The following is a 17,248-nucleotide window of genomic DNA, read 5'->3' on the forward strand; positions in this document are numbered from 1 at the left end:
TTAGATTTGAGAGAAAATTGACGTCTTGTCACTGAAGAAGAGGCCAGTTAAGTTGGTTAAACTTAAGTTAGAATGTATTGTTTTGATAGGAAAGTGATATAATGTTAAGTTTAAGACACCAAAATTAATGTATATCTTTGAAATAATTCTAGGTAGATCTACAAAATCACATACCCATTTGGGTAACAAATTGCTAGAAATTTTGGGTACAAAAGTCACCACTGTACATTTCAACTGATTTTCATGAATCAATGGGATAAATAAAATTCGTCTGAATATTCCTTTTCTCATTTTTTAAGACAAGAATTTCTTTTACATAACAAAACAGGCAGATCTACACAGATCATGTTTTGTCCTAAAAATATATAAAAATGTGAAAAATATGGACACCTCAGAAATGAGGGCTTAAAAGGTTATAATTCTACCTGTCACATGGTTTGACTTAGATCTAGGTCTATCTAAGAAAAGTCGTTATGAAAATCTTTTTATATTTTTTTTATGACACTGACATTTCTGGCACTTAGACAAAAAGTATTCAAGGATAGACAGATATGTATTTGAATGAAAATATGACTTTCCTTTATAATTCTTTTTTCATGATGACAGGGGAACTTTTATACACACCAGCTGAGGAAGTTGTGATACTGTGATTGCATACAAAGAAAAAACAGGTTGGAAGCAGTACCTGTATGTATAAAATAGACCACATAAGGTGAACAAAAGTAATTGGCTGACTGGAAAAAATACATCTGGCAAGGGTAAACATGTACACAGGCATGTTTTTTCTTTTCATTCCAACCAGAAGACTGAGATAGCATTTTCTAAGAAACATATGGCTAACTTACCAGCTTATGTGCCACCATGGTTCTTGTGATTAAACAAACAAAAATGTCATGTACTGTTACAAGTACTGTTACCGTAATTAATGTATCATATTCCTATTAAATTATATTTCTGAATTGTTTTATTTGGAAACAAACCACTTCATACACAAGATTAATGTCCATATGAGTTTAGTATGTATATGTTTAGGATCTGATTAATTTATTCATTATTCATAGAATACTAAAATTAAAATGATGACATCAGAGAGTTACTTATTCACATAGTTGATTTTCAGAGTGAAAGATAATAATTGTTGAAAAAATATGTTTAAACTAAAGATAATAATTGAAATTTGATCAGTTACACTGTGCTGATGCAAAGACCAATATTTACTGTCCCCACACATCATCATTGTCGGAAAAAAATAACTATTAAATATAACTTAAAATTTTAAATACTGTAAACAGCTGTAAATAATTCAACAATTACAAATCTTTCATCAATACGCAATCATGGTGGTCTTCATATTTTTGGAATAAATTTAGAAATCCTTCGTGAAACTGTTCTAAAATCATGCTAGAATCTATGAATGTATTCCCGCAAGGAAAACTATCCTAAATGTAATGTGGAACTAACACCGAAAATATGTACGTAGCATTTTATTGCTTGGATTATATATACCCTATCATATTCAGCAACGCGGGGGGTGTTATTTTGAAACACGTTTTGTCAAGCCCATTTTCGCGCACCTGTTGTAGACGTAGACGTGGGATACACTTGTTGTAGTGAAACTTATCAGCGTGTACATCGCAGAAATATGAATCATGTCCCATTTATAATCACCGAAACCATGAATGGTGATTCTTAAATATCAACAGAAGTTCAAATAAAAGATACCGAGAAACTTGGATGTGGCTTGTTGATTTATCGTCTACCGTTTCCGGGTCACGGGAGCATGCAAGGTCAAACAGATTAACTTAATACGCGAATTATATCGTCAAGGTCACATTTTATTTCATGTTAGTGGTGATTACTGATACTGTGTATCGACTTATGTTTTTGCTGTATGTGATAGGCGAACTATTTCAAAATTTACAGTAATTGTTTTGTTACGAAAGATTATCAGCAGACTACCCCTGTCTGTAACATCACATCCGGTGACCTTTGCACTTATTGAAATAGTGCTGTCAGAATTCACGATCTTTATTTTCATTTTTCTCTCGTCATATTAATCGGAATATGACGAATAAAACATTCTTCAAATGAGAAAATCGTCAACTTTCGCCAAGTTATATTTATAAAGGCAGTGTAAACTTTGTTGATATTAAAATAGCAATAAGTTATGCGGAGGTCGGCAAAGCGCGCCATGTTTGATTTTAGGACGTCTGCTAGCATCATGACACCGGTTGTCTATTATTGTATATCGTAAATATTCAACCAAAACACTTGAAATTAGGATTAGTGAATATTTATAACTCATTGATTGTTTCCTGCAAATTTTATAACATGACACGTCAGATTAACCCCAATATTCGTATTTCTGCAACCGACATGATGACCTCGAAAATTAAGTTATTTTTCTGTTTAACGTTTAGATAATAACTTTACTGAAATGGTTCATAATTTACCATCGTGCTGTTTTTTGCTGATAAAAAACCCCGAAATTTTACTCAATTAAAATTAAGATATCAAAGATATGATTATTGAAATCATTTTGCACAAATGTTACGATATAAAAAGGTTCCCAGCATGAAATGCAAACCACCTTCAATAACGCAATTCATATAAGTTCAAGGAAATTTTCGAATTTTGTGTTCCCTTTGGTTTTTAACCTTGGTATGACTGAAAACATCGGGATATTTTTATATAGTAAAGTGTAGTTTTCTATCAGGAATAAATGTGCAAAATATTTCTTCAATTGGCCCTTGTTTAATGAGGCACCGACTGTTTTAAATCACCCACCCTCTTTACAGCGCCTTATGCTAAAATTAATCCAGCAGGCAGGGGTAAGAAGTGTGAAAATAATTCAGCAGGCTAAAGGTTAACAAATCAAGAAAACTATCATCCTAACCCAACGTTTATAAATATATAGTGAGTGAGTGAGTATGGTTTACGCTGCTTTTAGCAATATTCCAGCAATATCACGGCGGGGACACCAGAAATAGGTTTCACACATTGTAGCCATGTCGGGAATCAAACCCTGGTCTTTGGCGTGACGAGCGAATGCTTTAACCACTAGGCTACCCGACCGCCCCTTACAAATATACAAAGGGATGAATGGGTGATTAAGTCTATTCACAAAACCCTTGCATGTAAATCTTTGAGTCTCGCAGTCTTGCGTGAAAGTGTGTTTGGTCTCGCGCGTCAGTGAACAGTCTCCAATTAGCCCCGAGGCCTGTCCCTTGTACAAGGTATAAGTGAATTATTGTGAAGAAAAACACAAACCACAATTTACAAGTGGCATCTGAGCCAGCCTACTTCCTCAGAGGGTTTAAATATTTTCACAGTGAAGTTTCAGTGAAGTTGTCAAGATTTAGTTTTAAAAAATTGATGCCATTCAAAAAAGATTCTGGATTTCGTTTCCCTTTCTCCACGTATATGCACTACTGTATGAACTAACAAATTTCTAATGTGCCCCATGGCAAGGGGATAGTGATAATGCTGTTTTCTTATTATTAATGTAAATCCTATAAGAATATCACTGAAGTAGTTGGATAATCTTACTAAGTGCCCTGTCAATACAAAGTGTTCTCCTCACAGGCTGTTGCAACATGAAGAATTTTTCAAGAATACATAAGTTATAAATGAAGAATAGCCACAGAAAGATACACTGTGTTGGAAGTAAATAGTTCTGAGGGTTACAAATCATAATGAATAAATGAAATATAACCACAGAAAGATACACTGTTATTAGAAGTAAACAGTTCTGAGAAAACAGGGTTATAAATCACTATCTATAAATGAAGTATAGCCACAGAAAGATACACTGTTATTATAAATAAAGTTTCCTTACATTTAATTGACTCTAATAGCAGTCCAGTCAAACAAAAGCATGTAAAAACAGGACACATAAGCCAGAATGCACTTGCATAACACTGAATTTCCAGTGGCTTTAATTTTTCCCTGATCCCAGGTTTGATTTCCTAAACTTAAGTTGAGCTCGAACATCAAGTGAGCATGCTGGAGGTTCATTGCAGTCTTAGGTTACCCATGTCAGACTGCAAAAGCTGTAGACATTTTTGAAGAAGGCAATATACAGCATGTTTTCAGAGGTAACATGTACATCAACAACAAAAACCTTGTATGAACTCTAAGGTAATGATCAAAAGAATTGAAAGGAGACAAATTACAAAGTAAACAAAATATCAGAAGTACACATGTACATACCTGTCCATACAGCCTTAAATCTAAATCCATTCCCATCATTCATAAAATCTGTGGTAAACACAACACGGTAGTAGACGGCTGACTGAACAACGAAGCCCCGTCTGTCTCCACTTAGCTGGACAAGGAGGTTGTCAGAGGCGTCATAAACCTGCAGATTACATAGAGTAATTACATGTAAATCTACATCATGTAGGTCTAGGAAATGAAGATTTTTCTGGATTTATCTGTTTTCCTTTTTCACTTGTTGTTTTACGGCGCACTCAGCAATAGCCCAGTTATATGACGGCGGTATGTAAATAATCGAGTCTAGACAAGACAATCCAGTGATTGATAGCATGAGCATTGATCCACAAAATTGGGATACAATGACATGCATCAACCAAGTCAGCGAGCCTGACCACTTGATCCCGTTAGTCGCCTCTTACAACAAGCATGGGTTGCTGATAACCTATTCTAACCTGGATCTTCACAGGTCCTGAATTTATGCAACCATTATGAATACAAACAATTGGATATAAGTAAATTTCACAAAGAGCGTGATTTTCAAGAGAAGAAAAAAGGATATATTTTTTAATAGTCATTATATCATTCTATCAATAGACATTGCATTATCAATGAATTGAACAAAGTGACAAAAAATACCAGTTTAATCATAATTGTTAATGAAATCAATTATTCATAAATGACAAACAAACCTAATAAATGTCCATACTGTTGCCAAACTGAAATTGTTTAACAGTTTAAGACAATGCAAATTAACTCTCTTTGTCAGTGAAAATAAATGAAGTTTGCATTTAAACAAGAAATAATACAAAAACCAACAAACATATACTTCTTAGGATCTCATTTGCATCTTTATCCATGTACGACCCCAACAGATACCGTTTTTATCCATTGGCATTATCCTACTGAGAAACCTGACCATTATATGATAAAATCAGGTATTTTAATGATTAAAAGATGTAACTTAGCTCTCTTTTTTTAAATAATTTCTTTTGGTAACAGTACAGGACATGTTTGCTATCAGAGTGGACATACTTGTGCACATCTAATTTTTCATGAATAAATATTACTGAACGTAGGAAATAATCACTTTGACACATTTCATCAGAACATGCTGAACACAAAAAAGGAATAAACTATGGACCAGTAACCATCTGCATTACACATCTGCCAGTGGATGTTATGACAAAGTTACAGTATGGATATTCATGCACATGTCTATTTTATCATGAACATCTATTGCTAAATGAATGGAAATATAACTTGAACATATTTTATCAGAACATACTCAATATAAAAAAGGTAAACTGTTGTACAGGAAACAGAGGACATTATGAAAAAGTAACGGTATGGGCATAAGCTTAACTATTTGAGCTTCTTACATAAACATTATAAACAAACATTTAAGTGTTGGAGACCTATGACATTTTATTTCAGATTACTCATTTTTGAAATAAATTAACATGTCTAAATCCAAAGGCACACCAAAACACATGACAAGTTCAGTAACAGTATGGGAGTTGAGTATTTTATCTTCAACAGAATTTTTTTAAATGCAAACACATTTCTCTATTTGAATGCAATAAAAATTAAAAACAGCATGATAGTTTCTTTGATTTGAATATGTGATAATACTCCAATAAATGAAAAACAAAACTGTCATGCTTATTTTTAATAAAATTTGAAACAAAATGACCATAGTTGTCCAAACTGTTAGCTTGATTGTAAAAATTTAAGTTAATATAAGTTTGAAATTCATCTCTTTTCAAAATTGTATTCAGTGCTCGGGCTGTTACGATTCACTCGCGTAATCGAACTGTATCCATTCATGAACTGAATTCGTTATTCGTGGTCACTAGAATCGAATATTCATGAATATGCAGTCATGTGCATTTACATACCCTGACTCTTAAAATATCCATAAGAACAAATTATATGCATAGATTTCTTGAGTGACAGTATTTTGGTCACTGGTCATTGTCGCATTTGAGCAGACACTAGTACCTGGATAAGTGAAGTATATTAATATATAATAAATTAATAATTTACAAGCCATGTCAAATAATTTATTTTGTTATTGTTTCACTGAATATCATAAATAATACATCAACTGCTGATTTGTTATTGTATTCGTGAATAAATATTCGTATTCGTTACCCTATATTCATTATACGAATCGCATTCATCTTATAGTGTATTCGTTGCAGCCCTGTTCAGTACCTTTTTGAAAATGATAGAATTATGATAAATAAAACAACAACGCTAAAACATATCATTAGTGCTGGAGAAATCGATCGAATAATCAGTCAAATGATCAATCTTGAAAGTCAAAATGATTATCAATCTGCTGAAGGTATATACGATAAAGAACGTCAAATCAAAATTAAGTTAGTATACTGGGTACAATTTGAACAGTCCACATGAATTCACAGTTATACACAAATATATAGTGAGTGAGTGAGTATGGTTTACGCTGCTTTTAGCAATATTCCAGCAATATCACGGCGGGGACACCAGAAATAGGTTTCACACATTGTAGCCATGTCGGGAATCAAACCCTGGTCTTTGGCGTGACGAGCGAATGCTTTAACCACTAGGCTACCCGACCGCCCCTTACAAATATACAAAGGGATGAATGGGTGATTAAGTCTATTCACAAAACCCTTGCATGTAAATCTTTGAGTCTCGCAGTCTTGCGTGAAAGTGTGTTTGGTCTCGCGCGTCAGTGAACAGTCTCCAATTAGCCCTGAGGCCTGTCCCTTGTACAAGGTATAAGTGAATTATTGTGAAGAAAAACACAAACCACAATTTACAAGTGGCATCTGAGCCAGCCTACTTCCTCAGAGGGTTTAAATATTTTCACAGTGAAGTTTCAGTGAAGTTGTCAAGATTTAGTTTTAAAAAATTGATGCCATTCAAAAAAGATTCTGGATTTCGTTTCCCTTTCTCCACGTATATGCACTACTGTATGAACTAACAAATTTCTAATGTGCCCCATGGCAAGGGGATAGTGATAATGCTGTTTTCTTATTATTAATGTAAAACCTATAAGAATATCACTGAAGTAGTTGGATAATCTTACTAAGTGCCCTGTCAATACAAAGTGTTCTCCTCACAGGCTGTTGCAACATGAAGAATTTTTCAAGAATACATAAGTTAATCAGTCAAATGATCAATCTTGAAAGTCAAAATGATTATCAATCTGCTGAAGGTATATACGATAAAGAACGTCAAATCAAAATTAAGTTAGTATACTGGGTACAATTTGAACAGTCCACATGAATTCACAGTTATACACAAATAAAAATACCAATAATAACAAAAATTCCTGTGTTAGGTCTCAAATGTGATGAAAGCTTATAGACAGTTAAGAAGACTTGCTGAAAATTTAAAGATTTCAGTGTGATTACAGCCAAAATACAGGATTTCAGGCATTGATGTAATAGATGTAATAGAGGTTTTGTATTTGTAAGAATTATTTCCAATGATAGCACACCTGTCCAGGAACTCGCCCCGATTACCTCTTCATGAGCATCCTGTTAGACAAAGGAGACAGCCCAAGCATTTTGATGACTACGTTTGATTTTTAATATCCCAGTGAGCCAAAACATTTATGTTGCAGTGTTTTCTTTTGTGTGATGGGGGCAGAATAATCCCCAGAGACATGGACAGGATTATTGTATAACAGTCAGCTGTGAGTTCCACATGCCGGAAGTTCACCAGAAGTATAATAATGGCAAATGCTTATTGGTGGGTCAATCCACTAGAGAATTATGCTTTTGAGTGACACACGTTTACCTCAAACAGATAGCCACATTCCAACCAATGTTAGTACCAGGATGAATTGGTTTACTATCAAACGTGAGGAAGATTTGGTATTGGAAGCATGTGCACTGTTGGCGCCGGGGGTTTGTGGACACAAATATATGAAGTTTCAGCTTTATTAGTCCAGTGGGTTTCTAAGCAGAAAATTGTTTACAGTGCTCGGAAATGCATTTTGAAATAATTTAGGAGCATGGTCAAAATGGAAAGATCCACTGACATGTTGCAAAATACAGAATAGTCCCACTACTAACTACACAAGTACTAATTTCATGACATTTAAATAGAAAATATCTCAAAAACGGCCATAAATAGCATTTTCAATATGGCTGAAGTGGTGGCCATATTGCAAATTGAATCGGAACCTCTTGAAACAAATTGGGACGTCATTATTGGTGGGAACAAGCATGGGAAATTTCAGTCAGGTGACCTTAAAATTAGCTGATGATTACAGAGAAATATAAATCAACCATTGTGTGTCTCCATTACACCAAAACATTCATATTTCACTGTTGGTGACATTCATGTGAGTGCTATGGAATCAATGCTTTCCAGCACATGGGGTAACATTCTATATATCCATTCACCAACATTGACAAACATCATACTATTTTATTTGCGTAATCATAAACCTTTCAAAATTCTTACAGATGATCACAGAATAGGCTGATTCATATCAGTATTGTATCAGTATTATGTCCTACTTGCTGTCAGTAAAACTATTTTCTAAAAGATACATTAATCTGGTACAGATACTTGCACACTTCATTCCATATTGGTTCTAACCTAGTATACATTTAACAAAATAACAACTATACATACCTTGACAAAATCGCAACATGACTCTGTATTGAAATCTTCAAATACAAGAGTGACCAATGTCTCTCCTGCATCAATGGTGTAGACACAGTGCAGGTAGTTGTCATAATTGCCAGGGTAGTTAGGTGAGGAGATGGAGCCAGAAGAGCCTGTGTAGCGCCCACCGCATCCTGAAGTAGATACAATAAGGCTTGTTAACATGGCTTGTTTATAATGTATCTTCTTATCTTATTTCTTAGAGAAATTTGTGAACTTAAAAACAAATGACAGTAGTTTGTGAATGAGCATAAATTAAAAAGTTGGTAAAATAACATAACATAATCACTTTTTAATGTGGACAGATATTTCTCTACCAATTCAAGCAGAATTAAGAGTATAGCAAAGAGTAAAGTATACAAGGTTGCTGAAAGATATAAACCTGTAACTGATGCAGAAAGCATTTGTCCTTATATCACTAAAAAAAGTGTATTGAGGATGAATTGCATGTCCTGCCTATGTGTGACGGATAAACTGCTCTCAGCAATTCCTACTTGGAGAGACATCTTGTATCAAATTCTGTTCAATGAGTTAAGGATATATGGATGAACAACTTCTTTATTACAATAGGAGCTACGTTTAGGTGTAGGTTCTAACACTGTTATCCAGTAAGTGATGCAACACATCACAGCAGATCCAGTGTTCGAAATAGCTGCCTGATGGCTATCCAGTGGTTGGTAACCTTTCTGTAGGGATAGGTGAAATTCATTCCTATCTGCCAGACTTACTTACCTGCTATCTCTGTGATTACAAAGCTTAAAATCTGGGGAAAATGATTATCTACTCAGCATGTATTTACAAATACCGTCCTTCAACTTTCAATACAGGCAAGTTGCATTTATAAGCCACCAGCCCACTGACACTGAGCCAATCACCAACTGATACGCTCCTATTGTAATAAAGAGGCTGTTCATCCATATATCTTACCCTTACTTAGTTCTCAATTTTTTAAATACCTCTCAAAGATGTTTCTGTTAAACACTTTTCTGATATTATCACCTCTGAAAACATTGATATATTACACTAGTTCTATTTTCTCTGAGTAACTAAAGCATAGATAGATAGATAGATAGATAGATAGATAGATAGATAGATAGATAGATAGATAGTGAGTATGGTTTTACGCCACTTTTAGCAATATTCAATATAATGGTTAATATCACAACAAGAAAACAGCGTTATCTCTATCCCCCGCCATGGGGCACATTAGAATTTTGTTTGTTCATAAAGTAGTTAATATAATTACATTTAATACTAGTTACTAAATGGCTTTATTGCGTGTATCCAAAGTATGGGCTAATGACTGTTGTAACTTAATCCCCCCTTGTAACTAAATCACCCCCCCGTCAGCACCTTGCACCGTTCTCAGGGCAGAAGCATCACCACTCCTTTGTTCCATTGTCTATTAGCCATTCGTGCAATGTCTCTCTTCAAGTACACACCTGTTTCGCCATATCTAATCGCTTTCACTTTGTTCACAATCGCTTTTATTTTGCCGATTTTCGCTTCGAATACCATCTATTTCACCACTCATATTGAATTTGTTTTGCTCCACTCTCAAAGTTCACCCCAGGGACATTTACCACTTGTTGATTACCTCCTTCATCAACTCGACTCTCTGTGATGCGTCCCAAGAAAAGTGCAGCCATCAACCACAACTCATGAGGGGTGCCCAGCAGGCAAGGACAACCTGGATGCAAACCCAGGGAGTACTAGAGTTCAGGAGGCCACAGGCGATGGGGAGTTTTCGAATAACGGGAGTATCGAAGTTGGCATGTCCACAATTCCTCCCAACAACGCAATTAACATGCAATCTGCACAGCTTACAAAGCCAGGTAAACCAACAACTAGAAAAAATACTCCAGTTACTAGAACATCCAGCACCCGGCCCAGGAAACACAAACCAACAGGTATGGCTAGGTTTCAGTTCACCCGTCATAGGGAGAATCCCCCTAGCTCATAACGAGGCTGCCAGTGATGCGGCTTGGTCAGCCAATCAGACCACAAAATACAGTGATTCCCAGATGGAATAGATACACGTCGAACAACCAGTGAGGGGAAAAAAACTGGAATGGCGATTTTGTCCATCTAGGCACCCTACTTCCAAACACAGAGGAAAGCCACGAGGATGGTACAATAACCATGGCGTATGATTCCTCAGGAAAGATCACTTTTAAATCCATAAAGCAGCAACCCAAGTGCCTGTCCCTGGCAAGCTGGACTTCAGCTTTCCACATTTTCATGTATATATATATGTCTGCAGGCACTCTGAGGTACGCACAATGCAGGAATTGCTATCCTACATTGAAACAAGAGGCCCATAGGGCCTGTATCGCTCACCTGGATATTTACGCAATCATGACAAAATATACATTTGCATTGTACATGTATATAAAACTGCAAATATTTCGTAATTTTGACTGTCAGCATTTAAAATGGGTGGATGGCAAATCTGACAGCATGAATGTGTATTTCTCTAGATACAAATGTAGCATAAAGATCTGAACCGTTTCCATGTTATGATCCAGGATAAATCATATTGAAGGTATTATTCTCTTCATAACAAACAAATGTATACAATGTATCTGCTTATTATAGGGTGGGGATAATATCGGTTTGCACGTTATGGTCAAGGTTCTAACTCCTTTGGGAGTGCCAGACAGATGAACAGAAGCGCCAGTCCTGGTAGCATATGTGCATTCCACTCATTATACTCTCAATTGTACATATGGTTATACGGTGTGGATCTTAACTGTGTCCAAGTTATAAACTCTTTTTCAGCCCCGACATTTCTCCAATCTGAATTCCCACCATTGGAGAATGCTTCCAACTAAGTATGGTTGATAACTATCTCTTAGTTCCAGAGAGGAAGTTGTTTAAAGCAATAACGCCAAATAACCCCTATTTCGCCGTGCCCCTCACCCCCTTGGGGAGTCAGCCCCTCCATTTGTACAATTTTGAATCCCCACCACCTAGGGATGCTTCCAACCAAATATGGTTGATATCTTTTTCTTAGTTCCAGAGAAGAAGTCGTTTAAAGCAATATAGCCATATTACCCCCATTTGGCCCCGCCCCTCAGACCCTTGGGGGGTCAGCCCCACCATTTGTACAGTTTTGAATCCCCACTACCTAGGGATGCTTCCAATCAAATTTAATATCCAATTTGTGGTTCGGAAGTTGTTAGAATAAATTGTTGACGTACGGACGACGGACACCACGGTATGGCCTTCGGACCCAGTGAGCTAACAACAAGGATGGCGGTGCTTAGATTTGGAGGGGAAGCCTGCTCAACCTACGACCAACAATTCCAACACAGAATGTCAAGAGACCCCTCACACTGCTTGTACAACATTGACGGGGAGCTTCAGCTGAAGTACATGGTCAGCAGCCAGTATGACAACCAGTCAGGCGGACGGGGCACAATGACACAGGGGGACATCACCAGTAAGGTATGCTGGGACTTTAAGAAGTTTGGTTGTAGCAGGCACAACTGTAAGTACGCTCACAAATGTGGTAAGTGAAACAGAAATTCTCACAGCTCTAGGACCTGCTTTCGACGGAATGGGGTCGAACAGACCCCAAACAAGGCCAATCAAACTATCCCTGACAGCAAACAAGTCGCCAGGAAAGGTAAATTCAATGGCCCATACCCGTAGATCTCAATGTAATGGCACCCTGGTTACACCAATATACTAAGGTCAATTATAGAGATGCAGATTACTTGTAAGTAGGTTTTAGTTTTGGTTTCAAACATGAGTTACAGGGTAGCCACACGAGCCGCCTTGCACGAAACTTGCGATCAGCAATTCACCAAGACAGGGCAGGCTACGTACGTCAAACGAAAGCTACAAAAGGAAGTGGACCTTGGCAGGATCTCGGGACCCCTTCAAGGACATCCCCCTGGACAACCTCCAAGTATCCCCAATAGGTCTGGTGCCAAAGAAGCAGCCAGGCTACATTGAACACTCAGGTAAGCACACAGACGAATTCCAACTAATTCACTATTTATCCTTACCCAAGATCAAATCTTTAAATGACTTTATAAACGCAGAAGCCTGCTCCGTGGTGTATGCCAGATTTGATGAAGCTATTCACATGGTTCAACAACTAACTCGGAAAGGGGGCATTACTATCAAAATTTGACATTAAGTCAGCCTTTAGAATAATACCAGTCCACCCATCCAATTTCGATCTTGTTGGCATAAGACATGAAGGTGAGTTCTATTTCGATAAATGCTTACCATTTGGCTGCTCAATATCTAACGCCATATTTGAAACATTTAGTACCGTCTTGCAATGGTGCATTCAATCCCACTTCCCAACGCGCCAGATTATGCACTACCTGGATGACATCCTAAAGGGGCACAGCGGGCACCAGCCAGTTCTTAGACAACCTTAACAGATGTGTACATACAATGGAACAGTTTGGGGTCCCTATTGCCCACAACAAGACTGTCTGCCCCACTACACAACTGACAATCTTAGTCAAAGATCAAGGAGGTGACAGCGGAAATCCAAGACATCCTGTCGACTGATAACATAAAGGTCAGAAACAGGGCCCTTCAGTCCCTCATAGGCAAGCTTAACTTTATGTGCAGGGCTATACCAATGGCAAGGGCATTCAGCCGCAGGCTTATTGATCTGCTCAGCAAAAGTAAACAACCATTTTACAACATTAGGATTACCAACTGGGTCAAGGAAGACATACAAATGTGGTTAACATTTCTCACCTGTTGTAATGGCATTTCAGTGTTTCAGGATCAACTGTGGGTAGACAGCCATTTGCTTCAGCTGTTTACAGATGCAGCCGCTGGGGCTGGCTTTGGGGCCTACCTGCAGGGCAAATGGTTTAGTGGCAGATGGCCAAACCAGTGGGTGACGGATGGAACTACATGCGACTTGCCACTACTGGAACTATTCCCCATCTCACTGGCCATCCAATTTGGGGGCAAGCAACTAGCAAACGAAAAGGTCCTCTTCTTCTGCAACAACCAAACCTTCCTCGCAATCATCAACAAACAGTCTACCAAAGCCCCAAGAGTGATGATCCTACTCCGCTACCTAATCCTGAAGTGCCTCCGGTATAATATTCTGTTTAAGGCAAAGAATGTCTGTACCAAAGCTAACACTATTGCCACTATTTCCCTCATCTCAAAAACATTATCAGCTGATCACCGCAGTCATGTAACACCGGAAATACCAAATCTGAACTGAAGTATGCAAGTTAATCCTATTACTATACCATTATTTACAGCAACCACGGTCTGATTACTGCTATTGATGCCTTGAAACGAACTTCAGTTGCAAGAGAATGGATACACATATCAAAAATGTCATACTTTGACTCGTTAAAAGTCATATTTGAGGCAGTTTGACTTTAAAATGTCAACGTAAGTTTTCGCAATCGAAATACATGTAGCACGGGACGTCCCTACGGTGACTGGTCAGATTGTTCCATACGTAAACATATCCTGCATACCACCTGTACCAAATTGCTACGCTTATGGTTCTTATAATTTTAAATGTATACAGTGAAAGCTGCAACTAAACTAACAAACACAATAATGGGAATATTATTCCTGATAAAATAATAATTTCAGATAGAATTTCTTTCGACCATTGCATCCAAATTCTTTGAAGTTGTGTCATTGTGTACTTTTTGACTGAATCACCTGTAGATAGGGAGGAAACGTGTGCACAGCTGATTGCTATTTCCGGCTTAGTTTACGAGAAAATACACACGGTCATCTTAATCTCTGCATATTTATAAAACAATGCCTGGGAGAGCAGGAAATACAATTCAAATGGTAAATCATCATGTTTAGTGATTTTTTATATCAAATTTCATCTTTTTAATTGACCAAGTTTGTTATATCTGTTTATTCGCCTCAATTCGCTGAAGGGATTCCTTGTGTTTTTTAGTGCATATTTACACTCTATAAATCATTTTTTACACTATGAATCATTAACAACTTCTATTCTAATCTTTTTTTAAACTCTGAAACGTGCAATGTAGATGGTGGTAGGTAGGCAGAGCATGTATACCGTTTTGTTGGTCATCTACTACCTACAACTCCACCTCGGCTAAACCGCTGATCATTCACAATGCTTATCAATTATTTGGACCCCGAAGGTAGCGTTGTAGCGAGGGATCACTGTAGTACCTGCACACCCTCGGTCATTTAATCCACTCTTATCTCGTATAAAAAGACTATAAAAAAAGAGTCCTATTGAGCCTTCAGAAGAAAAAGCCACTTGGGCCGCTTTATGTCATAGAAAAAATGATTATATGTGAAATTAATACACAAAAAACTTTCCATCTCTGGAAAAAGAACTTCAGTCTTTCTAAGTATCTCTTACATAACCTAACTTCAGCACATGCACCAAGTAAAATATCATGGATCAAGGGATGTAACTCTGTAAAGAAATAGTTCACGCACCAAATTCCGAACTCATTCTTGACAAGTATGTCTTAGATGTCTTTCATTCATGTAACTTCAGTAGTTTCTGAGAAAAGTTGTCCCCATTTCATGCAATATGCACCAAGTTGAAAAGCACGGAGCAAGGCCCTTAACTCTGTAAAATAATGAACTTACAACCAGGGGTCCGGAAACCGTCATATGCGCCGGACATGTCCGATTGGGAATCTCAAATGTCCGGTTTAAAATATTGCTTACCGGACATTTAAATTTTTTCTGTCCGGACATTTTAAAAAGTATTGTCCGGACATTCTTAAATTTTGACCGGACATGATCAATAGTTAGGACTGAGCAATTTCTGTCTGCAGTTGTAACACAATGAAGATTATCTACACTGACAAGCTTTGTTTGTTTTGATTGCTGTAAATACATCGTACCTAGAACATGTAGAATGATAGTCCAATCGGTCAATCACTGTAATAGGCAATAAACTGAGTTGACACTGATTAATCGAGGATTTATTACTGAGAACATCTTGTTAATTTGAGTAAAATGTGTTTACAACTGTACATAAATACCTTGCATCATCGATGTACCTCATTATCCTCACAATGCTACGATACGTAACCTCAGACAAGAAGCGAAAGCGTGACGACAGCCAGTCGACCGATGCAGATCAGTCGAGCGGATCTGCCAAACCCTCAAAGTCTGAATGATCATTTTGTAAGTCGTGGCTAACGACTTTCACTTGGTTGACATACAATGAGGATTTGCAGATTTTATTGTTTTCAGTAGCTACTCGTATATTGAATCTTGATTGACCGCCATTTTGCTTTCTGTGACGATCGATATCAAATTTTTTAAGGTCAATAATTACGTACAGATGAAAAAGTATTCAAATAACTATTGCTATCAACGATAGTTTAGGCTTTTGGATTATATTATCTGTCTTGTTTTTAAATAATCTTTAGTTTTAAAAAAAAACTTTTCCCGTGAGGTCACGTGATAACCAAATATGGGATAATAATCTCGATCCAAATGTTACGACGCGTACACTTGAGCAGACTCATGAATATTAATTAGACCGTTCACAACGTTGACAGAATATTATATTTATAACAGAAACAAACGTATGTTTTCCATGTATATCTAAAATGATATTATTTGTTATTAATTGTCCGGTGAATTTTAAACAATTTAAATTGAAACAATTCATAATTCATCATATTATGAATACGTAACAACTTGTAATTTGTGTGTAAAAAGTCGTACTAAAACACGCTGTTTGAAGGGGGCGTGGCATAAATGAAAATGTCCGATTGGGATTGTAAATTTTCCGGACCCCTGCTTACAACACCAATTTTCGAACTAATTTCAGATCATGACCAGTAACATCTGTGTGTAAATTTCATTTCTCGGACTTAAAGACTTTTTGAGAAAATGTGTATACCTTGAGAAGATAAGGGACTAACGGATGGACGGACTGACGGACGAACTCCGTTGCTATATCCCCCGCCATGATATAATAAATAAAGTGTGGTCTGACGACTGTCCTAAATAAGGTCAAGGTCGCCACTTTCATTCTTGGACTTTCCAAAACAATTGAATAAAATCTGTACAGTGTAGTCATTTAGCTACTGAAATGTTTCTTCCGGACATATGTTCTAAACAGACCTTGCCCTAAAGGACATTCGACATGAGCGACATATTTTTCCCAAATGCTTAAATATATGGATAAGTGATATCTAATAATGCTGACAGCAGTTATGGAAACCAGAATAAAACAACAGTCGTGCGAAATGACCAGACATGGTCAGGGAGGTCGGATGTATATCTACATACTGAAGGCAATGATTATCATGGATGGGGTGTGACCATCAAAGTGGATTCCACAGGTTCATACATCTTCAACCAACTTGACTGATCCATGGAAATT

The 17,248-nt window shown here is 37.0% G+C and overlaps 1 protein-coding gene across 1 annotated transcript in view; it reads right to left on the reverse strand.

Moving 5' to 3' along the window:
- LOC139457382 (scavenger receptor cysteine-rich domain-containing protein DMBT1-like) overlaps positions 1 to 17,248 on the reverse strand; it is a 148,941-nt gene that overhangs the window by 21,569 nt on the left and 110,124 nt on the right. The window contains exons 7-8 of the mRNA XM_071238787.1: positions 8,860 to 9,026; positions 4,213 to 4,360 (exon numbers count right to left, since the gene is read on the reverse strand). Coding sequence (XP_071094888.1) covers positions 4,213 to 4,360; positions 8,860 to 9,026 — 315 coding nt within the window. The remainder of the gene's footprint in view (positions 1 to 4,212; positions 4,361 to 8,859; positions 9,027 to 17,248) is intronic.

Source organism: Haliotis cracherodii, unplaced genomic scaffold (assembly GCF_022045235.1).
Source record: "Haliotis cracherodii isolate W230 unplaced genomic scaffold, xgHalCrac1.p SCAF_12, whole genome shotgun sequence".
NCBI lineage: Eukaryota > Metazoa > Mollusca > Gastropoda > Lepetellida > Haliotidae > Haliotis > Haliotis cracherodii.